The sequence below is a fragment of the Phalacrocorax carbo genome, chromosome 4 (genome assembly GCF_963921805.1).
Source record: "Phalacrocorax carbo chromosome 4, bPhaCar2.1, whole genome shotgun sequence".
In the NCBI taxonomy this organism is placed as follows: domain Eukaryota; kingdom Metazoa; phylum Chordata; class Aves; order Suliformes; family Phalacrocoracidae; genus Phalacrocorax; species Phalacrocorax carbo.
The window spans coordinates 64,438,847-64,457,128 of NC_087516.1; the positions used below are offsets into that span (position 1 = coordinate 64,438,847).

Genomic DNA, 18,282 nt, shown 5'->3' on the forward strand with positions numbered 1-18,282 from the left:
ACCAAGTCTGCGCAGCATAGCATCTTTCCACAAGAAAAAGGTACAATCTTTTCATTGCTATAGCCTGAGAGTGCTTAAATGCTGTGTATATGATCCCTTTCAGTGATAGCGACACTGTCATTATTAAAGATGGAAAACAAAAATTAAATTCTGGGTTTGTGGTGGTTTTTTTTTTTTCCACAGCTGACTGAATATTGTGCACTTGAATAAAGACCTCATGCATTTTCAGATCCTGAAACTCTTGCCACCAGGTGGACACAACTGTTGGGTAACAGCATGCACATAAGGTTTATTTTCAAATTAATCAAACCTGCAATAATTATCTGATGGATGGATTCCAATTCTTATTTATTAAACAAGGAGACACAGGAGAAGGCAAACTAAGGCCCAGGCCTGTGAAAACCACAGCACCCACAAATAGATAGTAATCACCTCCACTCCCACTGTTGTCCATTCACACTGAGATTATGGAGGATCTCTGAGGCTTGTGCTGACAAATACAGATTTGCAGAGCACTGAAGACACTACTGAGTCACCTCAGGTATTCATTAATATTTGCATATTATACATTAACATTTGGCTGGTCTGGCAAGTCTTACTGCGATTTTAACACAGTTGTCATGGGGCACGCTTACATACTTAAAGGTAATTAAAAATAAGTATTGTATTATTTCCAGGCAGATTTCTAACTAAATTTGGCAGTTAATTTGTTAGTAATGTCTAATGGAGGAATATCTGTTAATTTTACACTTCCCTCCTCCTTGGTTACAGTTTCTCTTCCTCTGAACATACCCCCAACAACTGTCCAGTTGGCTGAAAGTTCTGTTCAAAATTGATACGTACCATTGGGAACATCAGGAAAACCTCTCCTGAATTTCTCAAAGCCAAGTGAAGTGGACAGACTGATAAGGCCACCAGGGAGGATGCAAAATTTCATCTACTGGAATCAGATCTGCAAAATGTCACAATAATTACTCCCAAACTGGAGTGGGCGTAAGGTATGGAGCTGCTGTGTATCTGATAGGCTTTTGATATGTATGCGTTTCCAAATTAGGCAACTCCCTGATTAGCAAGAAATGCTGTGTGGCTATTCTAAATAACATTAACTTCTCTAGCTCACCTAGGAAGTACAATTGACTGGCTGATAAAAATCTCTAAGACATCTGCAAATAACTAACCAGCTGTCTATACTTCTCACACCTATGACTGTTCCTCTGCATGCACTGGTAACAGACATCAAATAAAACACAGTTAAGAAGAGACAGCATCTAGGTTTTAAAGGGTTTGGGTGGCCAACTGTTCCTCAGATGGAAGGGGAACAGTGTTCGCTGAAGTTGAGAGAGGCACCTTTGCTTCTTACTGTGATGCAGACATGCCTGATAACCCAGAAAGCAGAAGCCAATCTATGTGGAGAAAGGTAAAATAGTTAAAGCATCTCTTTTAACAGGTATTTATAAAGCACCTGCTTTATGAAATATATAAAGTATGTACCTTATATTTACAATTATAAGTAAAAATGCCTTACTGTAAGGACCTTGACTATTCACAGTGCTACAGGAGGGCATAACATCCCCCAAGATTACCACAGTAACATTCTTAGTAATGAACCTCTGGGCTACATCAGACACTTCTACCTCTTTGGTAGATGACATTTTCTCATAAAACCACTTTCAATCACATTTAGTCAAGGTGCTCAACCTCTGGCCCATTCTTAGCAAGAACTAAACATGAGCTTAACTATAACCATTTCTACAAACATAGTATTGAATTGGGACATGAGGCAATCTCTCAATTATCTTAATGTAATGTGGACATTAGAAATAATGTCTAACCTAAATTTTAACACACCTACTAGTGAGTTTTATGACAGCAAAATCACTGCCTGAGTAAAGTGAGAAGTGATTTTTAAGTATCAGTCTCATTTGCAAGTAAGAGATTTTAGGAGTTGCCGTATTGGTCTAGACAAGACACAGTTATACTTGCCTCCCTGCTATCATTACTACCAGTCTATTGCTTTGCATATGCACAATAGCTCCTGTTCTGCAGGCTAATCCACAACAGACTTGGCTAGTCAGAGCCAAAGACAACAGCTTTGTGTCGAAACTAGCAGAGTTATCTCTGCATTGGAGAAAAATGTTTCTGGTCTATGGACACAAAATAAATTGACCAGAAAAGACCAACAGCAATTATTGTGCTGACTCAGCACAGTACTTCTTGAGAACTAAGGACAGATTCTACACATCAAATATACAAGATGATCAATAGAAGATATTTGATGCTAAAAAGTCAGTGCTTGCTTTGTTATTTTTCATAAGTCTAATAGCAAAAGGATGGTTATTTAAATGAGTTAGTGGGAATGAAGCCCTTAATTATTGGAGAAAAGTGATAGGTCATGCATATTTATAAACCAGATAATATCAATTCTCTGTTACCAAAAATTTCCTTGAACTACCAACCATTAGAAATTATAAATTCAGAAAAAGTAGTTATACAGTCATATTTTCCTCTTAAAAATAGGCTATGGACTCTCATAAACTGCATCTCAAGTAGTTCTGGTTAGTAGACTTGGATATAAAAAAAAAAAGGAAAAAAGGCTGTCTGAGACTTAAAGGGATATAAAAAAAAAAGGATGTCTCTAGAGGAAAAAAAAAAACCCTAGAAAAACAAAATTTGCTATGTGTTTTTTTAAGCAGGGGTTAGCAGGCCAGGGAAGTGAACGGGACAGATGAGTTCTCTGAAGAATCAATACGCACTAGAGGATCCTGACTGCCTTAGACATAGCTCATTACTTTCCCATGCACTTAAGCTGTTTGGTAGCTTTCTCTAATTCACCTATGGATCCAGTGGGCAATAATCTGCGAGCAACACAATCCCTGCACTCAAACACCAAGCAACAGGCAAGACTGCTAAAGGCAGCTAGAAAATGTACAAGCTCAAATCTGAGCACAAGCTGACCAAGATCCTTATCATCCCAGGGAACGTTCCCACCACCTGTAAAGGCAGCAAGGCAGCAAACATGAAAATATCAAAGATCATGACAGTGGGCACCAGTGAGACATGGGAGTCAGTTCAGAACTGAAATGCGATTAAGATATATAGATTAGTCGAGTAAGTTTCATAGTCTCTGAGAGGAAGAATGTCTCCCCAGTGATGATGCCACACGGGCCACAAGTTACTTCCCTGGATATTATTTTCCCATCAACATGAATTCACCTCTCCGGGATTCAGGTTCATTCACATGACTTTTATCTAATGGCTATTTTAGCCATTTCTCTGGCAAAGTGAATGATGGTGCTACTGGCTTTTGAAGTATTCCGCCCCCACCTGTGATACCTGTGCTGCTCTGGGTCACATTTAATCATGATATTCCCTTGTGCTGGCATTCAACATTTAAACAGGAATTTTGGAAGAGAAAGGCTCTCAACTTCTTTTACAATGTGAGGCAGATGCTCCAGAAAATGCTTGTTTTGTGGAGGCTTACAGACAGCTCTCTGCCTTTGTTGGCTCTCTTCAGACACAAAAAGTAAAAGTTGCTCAGACTGTTTTTCTTGCAGCTTCCTCTTCTTTAAGCAGCAGTTGCAAAGAAATAACGAACCGACACTGGTTCATCACTGTCACCTAGCTAAGTTCTTTCCAGGTGATAAAGGACACGCTACAGAGAGATGCCATCTTGAAAAGCTGATGCTTCAGGCCATATGGTTGCCTCTGCCCGCTGTGCAGAGCTTCTGCCAGAGCTGCTTTGACAGTCTCCAAGCATGGAAAACAGCTGGGTGGTAGTTTCAGAGAGGTACAGTCTCTAAAAACATAAAGAACTACCATGATCACCTTCTCTAACCTTCCTTGTACACATACTACCACAATTTTCCCAGAGAATGGGATAATTTTTCCAGGATGAGACTCCTAGAGAGCCCACTCAAATAACATTAAGTTACAGACAACCATTTAGGAAACTGCATCTTGCTACAAGCCTGAATTTGTCTCACTTCCACTGACAACTACTGATCCTTGTTATGACTTTGTCTATGAGGGCAATCTTTCTCTCATCTCAAGTATCATTCCTGCATGTATCTAGACATGGTGCTAAAGTCACGTGTAGCCTGCTGGTAAGGATATATACACACACAGCAAGAGTCAAAGATCTCATAACTTAGAGACTGCACTATGGCAAGACAGAAAGCACACTATCAGAGGGAAAAAATCAGCACTGAACCCCAGTTCAGTTTCTTTAAATAATACTTGTAATCAAATGCATGCATTGATTCCTGGAGAAGTGTAACATGTGAGCTGGGAAGAAGTCAGGTCTGTGCTCTGGGGTGGAATTAGTGTCTAAAGGTGGTAGAAACTGACTAAAATGTAATATATCATCAGAAAAGGAAAGGGAAACTGAAGTGTTCTGAACCTGAAATTCTGACGCATTAAATATTTACTAAAATAAAATCTTTCTTAAGACTCAGAACTGTAAGATCTTTTCCGGAGAGCAAAAACTTTCCAAAACAGTTTTTTGTTGAAAATCTATTTCACTACTAAAGAAAAACAGTTTTGATGGAAAAAAAAAAATCCCAGTCATTTTTTCTAGTGCTCAGTGGAAGAAAATTAATCTTAATGCAAAAGCATGACAGAGCAGGATCTGCCTCTTTACGTAGAGGGGACCATAATTTAGTCTTCTAAGAACTCATGAAAAAGACTTAGGAGTGTTCAGCACAAAGCCAGTCTATGCATAGCAGATGTGCTATGCCTGACTGGCAGTCTTCTGTTCATAAACAGCACTGCCACGCTTCCCGATTGCTGGTGTCCCACTCGTCCACGTCGACCCTAAGCGCCGGACAGCAGTCAGCAGATGCTCTTTAAACCCAGAGCCAACTGCAAAGGAAAAGCAATCAAAAAAGCATAATCCTGCTCTGCTTCCCCTTACACTCAATTCTGTATGTAAAGCAATAGCCTTTAGCTATTTTTGTCAACCTCGTAAGGGGTGGGGAGAAAGGGAAAAAAAGACTAGAAGAGATGAAAAATAGGTGCAGAGCACATAAAAAGAGTAATGGAGAAGACAAAAAAAAAAAAAAAAGAAAGAGAAGTCCAAGGAAAAGATTTATTGAAAGTTTGGAAAGTAAAGAAATTATCCCCCAGAGGGGGGGGGCAGGGGCAGAGAGAGCACGTGCACTAAGTAGAAAGTGAAGATGATAGAGGATTGAAGGAAAAATAAGTCAAGAGAAAGACATCAAAAGCAATATTATAACGAGACATAATGGAATTCATTCAGACAGCTCATCATTCTCCATTGTGTAAAGTCTTGATATAGTATTTAGTAAAGGTATGAATTTCGTGGGCAACCAGATAGTACTTCAAACACATGGACATATAAAGAGCGATAAGAGACCAGGCACAGAGATTGCACAATCTTGCGAAAGCCGTCTCACTCAAGGAACATGACACTGGCAGGTAAAACTAGAGACAGTGAGTGTATAATAAAAGCTTAAAGAGGCACAAGAGGGGAAAGCATATTCTGTACAAGCGTAAGAAGCAATCATGCATGGGACCGCACCACCGGACGCTTCTGTTGTAAAGATTTTTTTTCTTTGTTTCTTTTTGAGTACAAACACAGACATGCCCCAGATATATGGCCAAAGATTTAAGATTCTCTAACACAGAGACTTCTGAAAGGGCAAAGGAAAAGCAGAAATATATTTCTGTCTTCTAACAGAAACTACTGAAATGGAAAAGGGAAAAGAATACTAACGTTTTAGCTAGCATCACAGGATGTAAAACCAGATTGATCTTTATCAGATACTGATACAGGACTCTTGCGTAACTGTGAAGTCCAAGAAATCTTTTATAGTGAAACTTGTTAGGCACCCAGAGCTTTGATCATGAGGAACTGGAATTGCTCTGCTAGTATGACAGTAACAACTAGGTGCAAAAGCTTCAAGTGCTCCACAAATCAATTTAAGCAAAACAATACAACTGTTAAGTTTATTGTACTGGGTCTGAACCAGCCAACCCACAACACACGTTCAGCTAAGGTTGACACACAGTAATCTTAAGATTAGACATATATGTTAACTAAAGATGAATCTACTTACTAGGCTCTTGAGTCCACTCTTAGTGCTGCTCTGTCATGTCAGACACATTCAACACAATATAACAGTGACTGTGCTAGAGAAGATTTTTTTTTTTTACAGGGACTGCAAGATCAAGCAATAAATAGAAGACCACAGTTTAATGACGTCTGATTTATGAAGCTGGAGATTAATGTGATGCATAGTTCTCTAAAATACATATATTGTCTGGTGAGATAGTCTTACAATGACTTGCAAAAAAGATGCCTGGTAAGGAGAGATTTGAACGGGAAGAGGAAGCCCAAGGTATGGAACAAATTACGAAGAAGAATAATATCCCATATAATTAAGCCAATGTTCAGGGACAAATGATCATGGTTCATAGACAACTATGTCAGTAGTAGGGAGCTGTCTTGGCAGAAGAACATACAGAGAGAACTGCTTTGTTATGGAGTACCCCAGTGCCAGGTGTCCTCTCTCATGATAAAGGCTTCAAGACACTATAGAATATAAATTAATTTTAAAAAGCTATGTCTCATTAAGTGTGTAGCACAAGGGAGCACTTGCCAGCTCATCCTATTCCATGAATCCCTGGAGGAACTACATTCCTATGCAGATGTAATGCTTCTATCTGTGTTCAAGGAGTATACAACATATACTCAAACCAGGACTCCGTGGAGTTACACGGCCGTAATTTACATTTCTGTGTTTTGGGAACTAAGAAGATAAGCATTTTTTTTCCCTCCAATTTTGTCTCAAACTGAAAATAAGGTTAAAATAAACAGGCTACCTTTCCAATTTACAGCAGGGAATATTACTTACATAAACACAGTTAAACACATCAAATTCGAGATCAAAAACTCTGTCAGACCCTTAGATCTAGCAGTATAATTGAATATCACTATGATTATACTGTCAGAAGCAAATGAACAGGCACTTCACTTTATTGATATTATTTGTAAGTAACTCTTGAGAGGGAAAAGAAATGAACAATTATTTGAAAAAGCTATTATATCTTAAAGTAGCAAAGAATCAAAGATGCTAGTTTTTCATATTTCAGTGCAGAATAGCAATAAAGCAAACAGGTTAATCTCTTCATCATCTCTTTCAGTTCTCCTCAATTCAGTTTTCTAAGGTTTATCTCAAATACTTATTGAAGAGGGGCCAAAAAAATAAATAATGCCTTTGTTAAGTCTCTCTTGTAAAACACAGCCGCACAGTACTGTTGCTTCATAAGCAAACCAATCTTTACAACCTTTCTCCATCTACTAGAACTGGTGAAAGAAGAGATGCTTCCACTCATCCATTTTTGCACTAAAAAACATTTTTCCACCAGGGTGGTAAATTCACCTGAATCAGTAATTTTCCACCTATCCTAGATGGAGGATTACTTCTAAGGGGTCCAGAAAATATACTGAAGAACAGTAAGCTTATTATTGATGAGCCTCAATTCACAGCAAATTCATTGGCAAACGTGTAGGTTTATGAAGCTTGGCATCCACTAATATGGGCAGTGGGTCCGACAGTAGATATAAAGCTGGTAGATTTAATACAGTAAATTTTAAACGTTGAGGTTTCACCTAAGTTGTTTGCATTTCTCCTCCAGATAACAGAAACTGTAGTTCTTAATAGACTTACCTTCTGAGATACTACATCTAAATGCACTCAGGAACAAGCAGGGCACCCTGGGGAGTCCTTGATCCCTGCTCATCCACATTCAGGACCTGGTCAAACTGTGGAGCAGTTGACAAGTGGCCTATCCATCTATATTTCTCTTCCAGAGAAACCATAACACTATGGAGTTAAATGAGGAGAGAGCTGGGCACTAACGAAGTCCTGGGTCACATCCCACTATGGAATCAAGACACAGCAGAGTAAGCCTGTTCGGACATAACCAGTTGCAAAATATTTTGTCTCCTCTTTCTTCTTGCATTTGCCATCTACTCCCCTAAACTGTGTGGTACAATGGATATAGTTGGTTTTAAGCCTTATCCTTTAGCAATTATGCCTCTGCCAAGATGATTTTGTGGAAGTTGTGAGAATTAAATATTATTGCAGGATACAGTATTACTATTTAATATCCTCCTACATTTTATATCTTTTGCCTCAGCCCCATTCTGCTGCTTACATGGACTGCATTTGGTTCTGAAGCACCCCAAGATTCTTTCCTTTGCGAGATGGTAAGCAAAAAGCACTGTGACAGTAGTAAACGGTAACACTGTAGGAAGCAGTCCTGCATTATCAAGGTGATGGGTCACATGGACTACTCTGTCTTTTCCATATCTGATTTCTATGAGTCAATGATTGTACTGTTCGTTCCCTTCTGTACCAAAGAAGTCATCAAGAGGCTAGTACTCAACTGCAAGTGAAAGGGCAGAAGTGGGGCTCGTCTTGACGTGAATGCTGTTTCTGTGCAGGTTAGCTATGCAGAACTTATTAGGAAGCAGAGCAGCCATCGGACTATCCCTTCATAAAGATCTAACTCTTCATCAGCCTGGCTCATGGTGTAAGGAGGCAGAGGTCACTTGAAACTCAGTCATCTCATGTGACAATGCACTATGAACTCCATCAAACAAGTACAGCAAAATAGTGGGTTCTTTTAGTCCTTGGCTTACATGAGAGAAGTAGAAAATGTCCTCTTCTCTTACCGGGAAGAGACTCTTAAAGTGCTAACGCTGAACTAACTGTAGGTTTCTCTCCCCTTTTGCTGAAAATGTTCCTGTGCTCTGTGACATACCACGAAGGGGGGCAGCACAGAAATGTATCTGCATGAATTAGTGAGCTACAATGGAGTAATAAGCACAGTAGCCACAGACTGCCACAATAATCTAATAACCCAAGCTAACATATGCCATTTTAAAGCCAAAACACTGATGGGACAAGAACAAACCATCACTTTACCAAAAGCAAGCCATTCTCCTAAGGACAGCATACCAAAAGGAGGTGCTCCAGACTAACAGGCAGCGGTTAGAATCAATGCTGATACAGACTTGTTTCTCAGGAAGACTTTCTTTTTGCTGTGTCACTTCTTACTGCAGAGATCTGAAGACAGCTCTTGTATGAATATCACGCAAACAAATGCTGCAGATAACCAAAGGGCACGCAGAAATCTAACTGCTTTTGCAACTGGTAAGCTTGGAGGATCAATGCGATCTTCAATGAATCAATACATCACCACTTTGTAGGGAAAGCTGTACCTTACGACTTCATCCAAAGCTCAGTGGACTCACTGTCTTTCCACTGACTGCAATAGGCTCTGAAGGAGACGCACAAGCCAGTTGTGAGGTCGACAGAAGATGCAAGATTCAACAAGGCAAAAAGCATCTCATCTAATGACAAAACTTGGTGCCCCAGTGCTGAAGTAGCGGTCTCAAGTTGTACTGGAGGCTAAGATGATTTTGTTGCTCTAGTCCTTGTAGGTCTGAATTCCTTGTAGGAATTCAGTTTAAACTAAATCAGTTAGCTAGCACAAAGTGCCCCCGCCACTTGGCATAACTGAACACATCCGCAGTACAGAAGCCTAGCACCGAACCACAGCAGAACTAGCAGGCAGAAGCATGGCTCACTAGTGAATGCGGTGGGACAGCTTGTCGGCACTACTGCAGACTCTAGCCAATGTTATAAGACCTCGATTTTGATATATATCAAGAACCAGATTTTCAAAAACTACTGAAAGCCAGACCTTCAGGATGGATCCAGGAGCTCCTCTGAGCTCCTAAGGATGGCAGCATACCCTAGCCATGACTCAATTTCATGATGGATAACGCTCAGAGATGCACTAATCTCCATCTCCCTCCCCCATTGAGTTGGTTTCTATTAAGAATAAATCCTGGGTGCCTGGAACAGAAAATAATTATAGCAGACCCTGGAAGCCTGAAATCCCCAACCCTCGATTAATTCACACTTATGCATATGTAAATTCAGTGTGAATGCTGTCAGCACATTTTCCTCATTAGAATTCAACAAAAGTTTAGGAAAACAATTGTTTTAGTAAAGGAACAAATGTAGCTACAGTACTGAATTAAATATGTAAAGAGAGAAATCTTCAACTTCAGTGTTTAATTTGCACATCAGTACAAGCCTACAGGGGAGCCCAAAGTCAGAACTACTACCAACACATCTTGAAATATGTAAAAGGCAAAACCAGTCATTGATCGGGGACAAAAATCTGAGTACAAGGGAAGAAACTGTTATTGAACTGCATGTGCACGGATCAAGGCTGGCCACATTCACAGTATGAGTGGAGGGACACACCTGGTTTTGCAGTGGGACGGCCACGCCCTCCTCATGCCACCTGGCACACATGTGCCGCACTTGAGGGCCAAAGAGGGAGGGGAGATGACAGAGTCATCTTAGACCACATACGAGAGTCATGCCTCAAAGATATATTTGACAGTTGCTGCCAGTGTGTACGAGTCATTACAAAAAGCGAGGCATCTGCCTCTCATTGAAAACAGGCTGTCATACGCACAGCACGGCTTAAAATTTGTGATGGCATGCACTGGAAGAGCAGAATACAGAGAATGCAAAACTGCCTGACTCACACATGCTTCTGGTGCAAAATACTTAGGATGCAATTTACTTCACATAATAATCATATCCATTCTTTGAGATATTCTCATGCACCCCAGAATTTAAACTGAACATTACAAACTGTATTGAATACTAAAGACTTGATTTTTACCCACATACGAATCGTGTACAGTCGCACTTAACATCCCTCCCTATCCCCAAGCACCTGACAGGTGCACAAGTTAGAAGTGGTCAATCTATGTTGCCTCAAATAAGAGCTGGAGAGAGGGAAGCTCTCACCTTGATTCATCTTCTGGAAGGCTCCCTTACTGTATCTATTCAGAGCTCAGAGGAAATGTTAGGACTTGTGCTACAACGGGTAGTAAGAATACTTCCAGTTAATACCAGGTTATTAAATGTAGACACAGTGGCTAGAGCCTCTTCAAACCTAAATAACAGCTAATTTGTTCTGAATAAGAAAAAAATGCCAGTCAGAAACTCTAGCCAACACTATGGATTAGTCTTCTGGAGGAAAAAGAACATCCTCTGTATTATTAGAGTACTTTTCTACTGGAGAAGTTGATTTAGGAGGAAAAACAAACAAACAAAAAAAGCATCCAAAATAGAAATTCTAGATGCTTTTCTTCCTTCTCTGGTTAAAACATACTTAGTCAAAAAACAAAGTTGGACACTCAGCTCCTATACAATACTTCAAGCCAATAAAAATAGACGCTGGTTTGCAAAGGCTGTAGCAGATGATGCAAAAGGCAAGCGTGTCCTAGCGTGAGAACCATTGAGCTCTGGGCTCCCTGTGAATGCACACGTCACAACTCTACCTCACTCTCTGGATGTGCAAGCAGTGACCTATGTACAAGCTCCCTGGAAGCAAAGCCTTTCAATACAGTGGCTGAACTGGTTCAAATCAAACACTTGATCTGTTCTGTCTGGTGCACTATAAATCCTGGAAAGCTGTATTTGAAGATTTCCACAACAAGGTTTGATATAATACCATCCTGGTCTTGACCGGCGGGTGGGTGACGGGGGTGTCAGGGGTGGTAGTCTACCAACCTTCCTTCAAATTCAAGAATGGTAGCTTGCTACAGTCGCCTACAGATTTTCAAATCAGGAACTACCATGTTAGCAAAGGGTCATTGGCATGCATTGTAGCAGACAACAGGAAATATAATTAAACATACAGCTGTGAGGTAAGACCTTTGGCAGGAGAAAGAGAGTAGCACAGTAACGTGGCCAAGAGGGGGAATGAGGCACAGGGGCAGAGATGGAGAAATGAGGCGGGGGGCGGGGAGGAGCAGAAGCAGCAGCACAAAGAGATAAAACGACAGTAAAAGAAAGAAGGCAAAGCATACAGAAGAGAAGAATCTACATAATGAAAAAAAACTCTCTTAGGAGTAATAGTTCTTTAGTAAGGGGAGGAGTCACATTGTTATGCAACAGGATATACTGTTTTCTGTATAGAGACAGTTTATTTAAGATTATATGAAACCTCAAAAAAATGGGGGGGGGGGGGGAAGAGAGTAACAACATATTTCTTTCAACTCTTAAATTGCTTTTTAGGTCATATTTCACCCTCCCCTCCCACCCCCCAAATATTTTCCAGGGTGGAATTTTCTTCTTCCCACTCCAGGATTTGGCGTGGGTAGAGCATCACAGATGCTGCTGAACTCAGAAACCAAGAACCTGATTCATTCTTCCCTTGAATCTTGTGCTGTCGTTTAGGCTGGGACCAAGCAAACGTCAAAGGCTGCAAGCAAGAAAGATAATTTTACACAGCTTCCACATTCACCTTGTCCCAGTATAACAGTGGTAACAAGAGTAAAGATAAATCCAGTTCTAAATGGCTGCTAGTTTATTAAATATTTAAGAACAATTATTTTTCCTCCTGTTCCAGCAGACACATGCTCTAAAAGTCCTCTGATTTTTGACTGCACACAGAGAGCAGGTTTTCCCTAAGGTAAGACTAACAACCGATTTTCAACTTCACAAAGCAAAAATCCTCCAAAACAAAGGCAATACAATCATACAATCAATCAGCAAAGCCCTTCAGCCTCACTGACCGTGTTCAACAAGTCCAGATTATTTTCTGCAAGTTTCCTTTCACTTCAGCCTCTCGTACTGTACAGTCACGCTGCTGGGTATCAACTCAGGACTCAAAAAGGATTCTCAGAATAAACTGTAAAGAGTCATATGACATGAAAGAAGCTGCCCCCAAGATAAGTGATACAGTGTTCGTATTTTTGAAAGCTGAGGCCGCTTTCAGTAAGAAAGATTCCCCGCTTACTTCATTTTAGACTTAAAAACAAACAAAAGCTCTAACATTTTAAAAGGTTAGACACATTTTTTACTCCCACTGTTTCTTAATAAAACACCATTTGTGTGGGAAACCAGCTTAGTGCATACTTTAAAAACAGGCAAACCATTAATTGATCCAACATGTTGGCGGTTTTAGAGAAACTCACTAGACAAGAACAAGCGATGCGTCGTAAGTTTTGAAACAGCCTGAGCTTTGCTTTAAGAGTGCGTAAGTATGCCAAGCTCCCACTACTTTATACTGCTTAGTATATAATCTGTGATACTGGAAGCACCAAGGAGCATAATCTGAACAGCTACTAAACCATGTGCAGATTATAAAGCACAGTTTTAAGAAGCTCAAGACGTTATAAGTTGCTTGTCTCACAAAACCAATGGAAAATACTAAGAAACCCCATCTTCCACCGATCCTACCAAAGAAACATGAATTGGCCCAAATAAATGGCTAATCTCTTAAAGAGGCTGCACAGAAGAGGTTCCAAAAGCACTACTTTTGCATAAGCAGTATTACAGCATTACAGTTAGGCAACAAATTGTTCTTCAGCACATCCATGCTAGCTAGTTTACTGTGGAAATTTAAAATGTCATTAGAATAACATCCTGTTTTGCAGCCTTTCTGTGTTTCAATTTACCCCAACTCTGCTAGAATTCAACTGGCATGAAACAGCTGGGCATGATTAGTTACTGGATGCAAATCAAGCCGAGATTTCACAATAGGTGGCATTTCAGTCTCCGTGGCATGGGCTGCTGGTATAAAAGACCAGTGACCCCTGGCAGATGACACCGTCCCTAAATATAAGCCTAGTGATCTGTTTTTAAAACAACGTTATTTCAGATCAAACACTCTTACAAAACCAGCGCTTTTTTTAAGCGCATCCCGAGGTTTGGGTCATTTCTGGTGGCTGGATTTCTGCTCGGTTCTATCTGACGAGCACATGTTGGGACTCGAGCACCCATTTGCTGACACTGCGAGCACAAACTCCATCAGAGCGTTCACCTGGGAGAGCAACACCCACCCCCTGCCCAGTCCTGGACAAAATATCTCATGGTCTCACCAAATCAGATATTCAGCATTCCTGCTTGATCCCACGGCTTTTACACTACCATAGGCAAGACAGCAGACGCTGTGTTCCCCACTTTATTCACCTCCTGTTAAGCCTGCATCATAAACACCACGCTTCTCTTCTTCTGAAGGTCTCAATCACACCCGATCCCACAGGACACCTGCCAGAGGATCCTCAGGACACACCAAAACGTTGGTGCCCCGCAGTGGGCTCAGGGTCCCATCCATTCCTCCGACTAGAGCCAAACTTCACATCTCCCAAACTTTTCACCCCTGGAGCACCAGCGCGCATCGCTGCTAGCGGCACGTCCATCCTTTGCCACGGCAGCGTGGAGAGGTGCCCCACGGCCACCAGGATGGGTACCCGCAGCCCACCGTGCTCCCTGCCAGGAGGTGCGAGGACACCTTCGCCCCCAGCACCTCCCCACCCCAAGGATGCGGGACGGCCGCCACGCACAGGCAAACGTGGCCCCCGCCCGCCCACCCAGCGCAGAGCTCGGGGTGCGCCCACGGAGCGCGGGCAGGGCGCCCGGGCTCACCTGCGTGGGGCATGGTGATGGTCTCGTTGGCGTTGCTGGAGCCCACGTTGTAGATGACCACGGCGGAGGCGTTCTGGGCGGCGGCGTGGCGGATCTTGTCCTTGTAGGTGCAGTTTCCCCGCGGGATGAGGGCCACCCAGCTCTTGCCCGGCGCCGGGGCGTTGAAGCGGGTGCCGGGGTCGCAGGCGTAGCGGTCGGCGGGGGAGGCGGAGAGGGCCACCTGCCCGCGGGCGTCCTGCTTGGGCGACTGCTCGCCGTACCGCCCGCACTCGCTCTTCTCGCTGCGGAGCTCGGGGCTGCCGGCCGCCGGGTCGGCGTAGGTGATGTTGACGAAGGCCGTGTACCACTCCTCCTTCTCGGCCACGGTGAAGTCCAGGCACAGCAGATGCACGAAACAAAAGGACAGCAGCCATGTTGAGAGAGCCAGGCTGCGGCACGCTTGGATCACGGACATTGCCATCTTCATCTGCCGGGCCCCCGCCCGCCCACGCCGCCGCCTGTCTGTACGTGTGTGTGTGTCCGTGTGTCTGTGCGTGCACGCGTGGCGCGCCCCGAGCAGCCGGCTCCGTGCGGGGCGGCGCTGCTCCCGCCGGCCGCCGTGCGGGGAGGGAGGGGGGAGGAGGAGGAGGAGGAGGAGGAGGAGGAGGAGGAGGAGGGGGGCCCTCCCCTCTGCAGCCCGCTGCCTAATTCATGGCGGGGCCGTTTGATTTCCTCGGGCTGGCCCCGTCTCCGCCCTCCCCTCCTCTCCCTCGCTTCCTCCTGCCCCCCTGCCCTCCGCTCGCTCGCCCTGCCCGCACCGCTGCCTCCCCCCGCCGCTGCTGGCAGCCCGGCCCGCGGGGAAGGCGCGGAGAATTCCCACACACGCGCGGCGCGGCTCCCGCCGCGGGCCCGGCCCCCACGGACGCGCGGCGCGGCCCGGCGGAGGGGCTGCGCTCCCGGGGGGGGGGTCGGGGACGGCGGCGGCGGCGGCGGCGGCGGGTGGGGGGGGGGCCGGTGCGGAGGGGGGGGGGAGCGGCCGCCGGGGCGGCGCGACAGCGACACCTGCCGGCCGGGGGCGGCAGCGCGGGGGGGCCGCCGGGGCGGGGGCCGGCGCCGGGGGGAGAGCGGAGCCCCGGCAGCCCGGGTGCGGGGTGCTCTGCAATTAGCCGGTCACACCTCCGGTTCCCACAGCTTTAACTGTCATTGCTTTGCTTCGTTTTGTTTTGTTTTTTTCCCCCCGACTGCTGTAGGATAAGGTAAAAAAAAGGCAAATGTGAATATTATAATGGCATCACGGCACAGAGCTCAGAGGGATAATCGCTTGTCTATCAGGCTTTAAAATACAAAGCAAATAAATGTCTTAGTATACGTTTCTGAATGGCGCTGACAGGCGCGTTTGCCAAAATCGGGTGTCCAACGGATGGGAAGACAGAGAACCGTGAAGGTGAAACCTCAAAGAACGACAGAGCCGCTCTCTGGAAACGCTCGAACTCCACGGGCATGGACAGAAAAGAATAGTTTCATTTTGGCTCACTGAAAGCCCAGATTTGGGGATTTTTAATGTGTACAACACCCCAAAAGAATTTTGGCCAAGACTCAAATGCCTTTCAAAAGGGTCAAAACACGCCTGGCTCTACGTTTGTCTACCCTAGCGCACCTGAGCAGCAAAAATTCTGCTTTTCCATAACTGTGTTCACTAACAGAGGGATGTCTCGCACGATCAATAGATATTGCCTATTTTAGCCGCCTCGTTATTAAAATCTGCTGCTAGAAATACCATTCCCTTTCATTTAGATGAGATGCCTGAGTTATCTCGCTAGTGTCAATATTTGCCTGTTTCCAGTTTATGTTCATAGCTGCCTTTGATCTAAGCAAACAGACGACAGCCTTACCCATATTTTCACACACACACACACACACACGGAGCTTTAGAGAAGTTATTTCCCCGAAGTTGAAAAAAGTGAATTTGGGAGAAAAATGCACAGGTGAACAGGGAAATAAAATAGAGAAGTTTACAGGGAAATATGGTGGGTTGTCAAAAAGTCTACCATCAAGCAAGAGGATAACTTTCATTGAAAGCCCGTTCCTGGAGAAGCAAAGTCAGCAACTGAGAAGAAAAAATGACGATGTGGAACTAACACTGACAGACAGAAGTAGATGGCAATCAACATTAATTAGAAAGTGTTGAGATTTCATAAGGGAAGCCAAAGCCGGAAGGGGAAAATCCATGCCTGGAAGGGCTATGGGCAATAAAGCATCTGTATATTTGGAAACGTGAGAGGTATTATTAGAAGAGAAGGCCAAAAAAAGGTGTAAATGCTCAATAAATTTTTCAGGTTTACATTTGGAAAGAAAGGGAGGACGTGTTTGCCAGATTATTGAGTCATAAAAGAGAGATGAAGAAGCATGTCCTAAGAACATACAAAAGCCAGCAGACCCGGAAACATGGCACACATGAATCCCAAAAGAGTGGGCAGGAGGGAGGAGAGAATAACCAGCTCTCTGACACTGCTTCAAGTAAAACTTGGCAGAACGGGAAAATCTGGGAAGATTGAGTGTTCAGTTTCCTGATAAGATTCAGAAAAACTAAGTATGGTGACCGGGCAGTTGTGGGCTGGTGGCCTAACATTAACCAACCCCCAAAAAAACCATGAGAGAAAAAAATCCAATGCATGGATAAAGTTTGTTTTTATGGGAAGTGGCCTGCCAAGCGAACACTACTCGCGTTTTTGTGAGGAAATTATCACTGTGGTTAGTAAAATTACACAGCCATGGCCGTAACAGGTTTATGAAAAGTGTGTTATCCAATGACACATGACACCCTCATTACACGTGTCACCTATCAAGGACCAGAGAAGATGAGCTTAGTTGAATCAGAATGCCTTTTAATAGAACTCAATGCAAAAATTGAGGGAAACGGCTTCAAGCTGCGCCAGGGGAGGTTTAGGTTGGATATTAGGAAAAAATTCTGTACGGAAGGAGTGGTCAGGCACTGGAACAGGCTGCCCAGAGAGGTGGCGGAGTCACCATCCCTGGGGGTATTTGAAAGATGTGTAGACGTGGCACTTCAGGACATGATTTAGGAGACACGGTAGTGTTGGCTTGACAGTTGGACTTGATGATCCTAGAGGTCTTTTCCAAACCTAATGATTCTATAACTCTATGATTCTATGAAAATACATATGAAAATACAGGTGACCGAAACTGCCAGCCACTCTGGAGCAGAACTGGGGAGCGTGTGGTTTGCTCTGCACACAGGGGAGGATTTGGGGGTCAGAGGAAGAAGGAATTGTGCCATACTCTGAGGGAGAAGGGGCCTAAAGAGGATGAAGCTATCCTCAGATGTTTCAGAGGAGTAACAAGTAGGAGCAGGGAAGCGATTTTCTCTCTGCGTGAAGCAGCAGTGAGACAGATATTGGAAGCTGTCCAATTTTGGTATCTGCATTTTAAAAAGGATATTGAAATACTAGAGAAGGTTAAGAAAGGAACCCTAAAAATAATTTGAGGTAATTCCTCTCCGGGGAGAGATTTCAGGTGCCCAATCTATTCAGCTTTTCAAGGAAAGAGGCGGTATGATTACATCGTATAAGTACCATCACAGGGATATAGCAGCAGGTTCTAATAGGCCCGTTAAGCTAGTGGACAAAGGCACAACAAGAACCAAAGTTTATACTAGACAATGCAACTTAAAGCAAAAGTAACTGATTAAACAGTGATTGTTCATTGGAGGAAATTCAGAAGTGAGACTGTCCTGGGAAGTGGAAGACAATCTACTCCTATATTAAAATTAAACAAACAAGCAAGCAAA

At 43.5% G+C, this 18,282-nt stretch overlaps 1 protein-coding gene across 3 annotated transcripts in view; it reads right to left on the reverse strand.

The window, feature by feature from the left end:
• The window catches only part of RNF150 (ring finger protein 150), a 133,813-nt gene extending 118,554 nt beyond the window's left edge, over nucleotides 1-15,259 (reverse strand). For 2 of the 3 annotated variants that reach the window (XM_064450231.1, XM_064450230.1), the window contains exon 1: nucleotides 14,496-15,257. In XM_064450231.1, the coding sequence (XP_064306301.1) occupies nucleotides 14,496-14,961 (466 nt within the window). In that variant the 5' untranslated portion in view covers nucleotides 14,962-15,257. Of the gene's footprint in view, nucleotides 1-14,495 lie in introns of all 3 variants that reach the window. The other variant, XM_064450232.1, reaches the window with a different exon arrangement.
• Nucleotides 15,260-18,282: the final 3,023 nt, after the last annotated feature.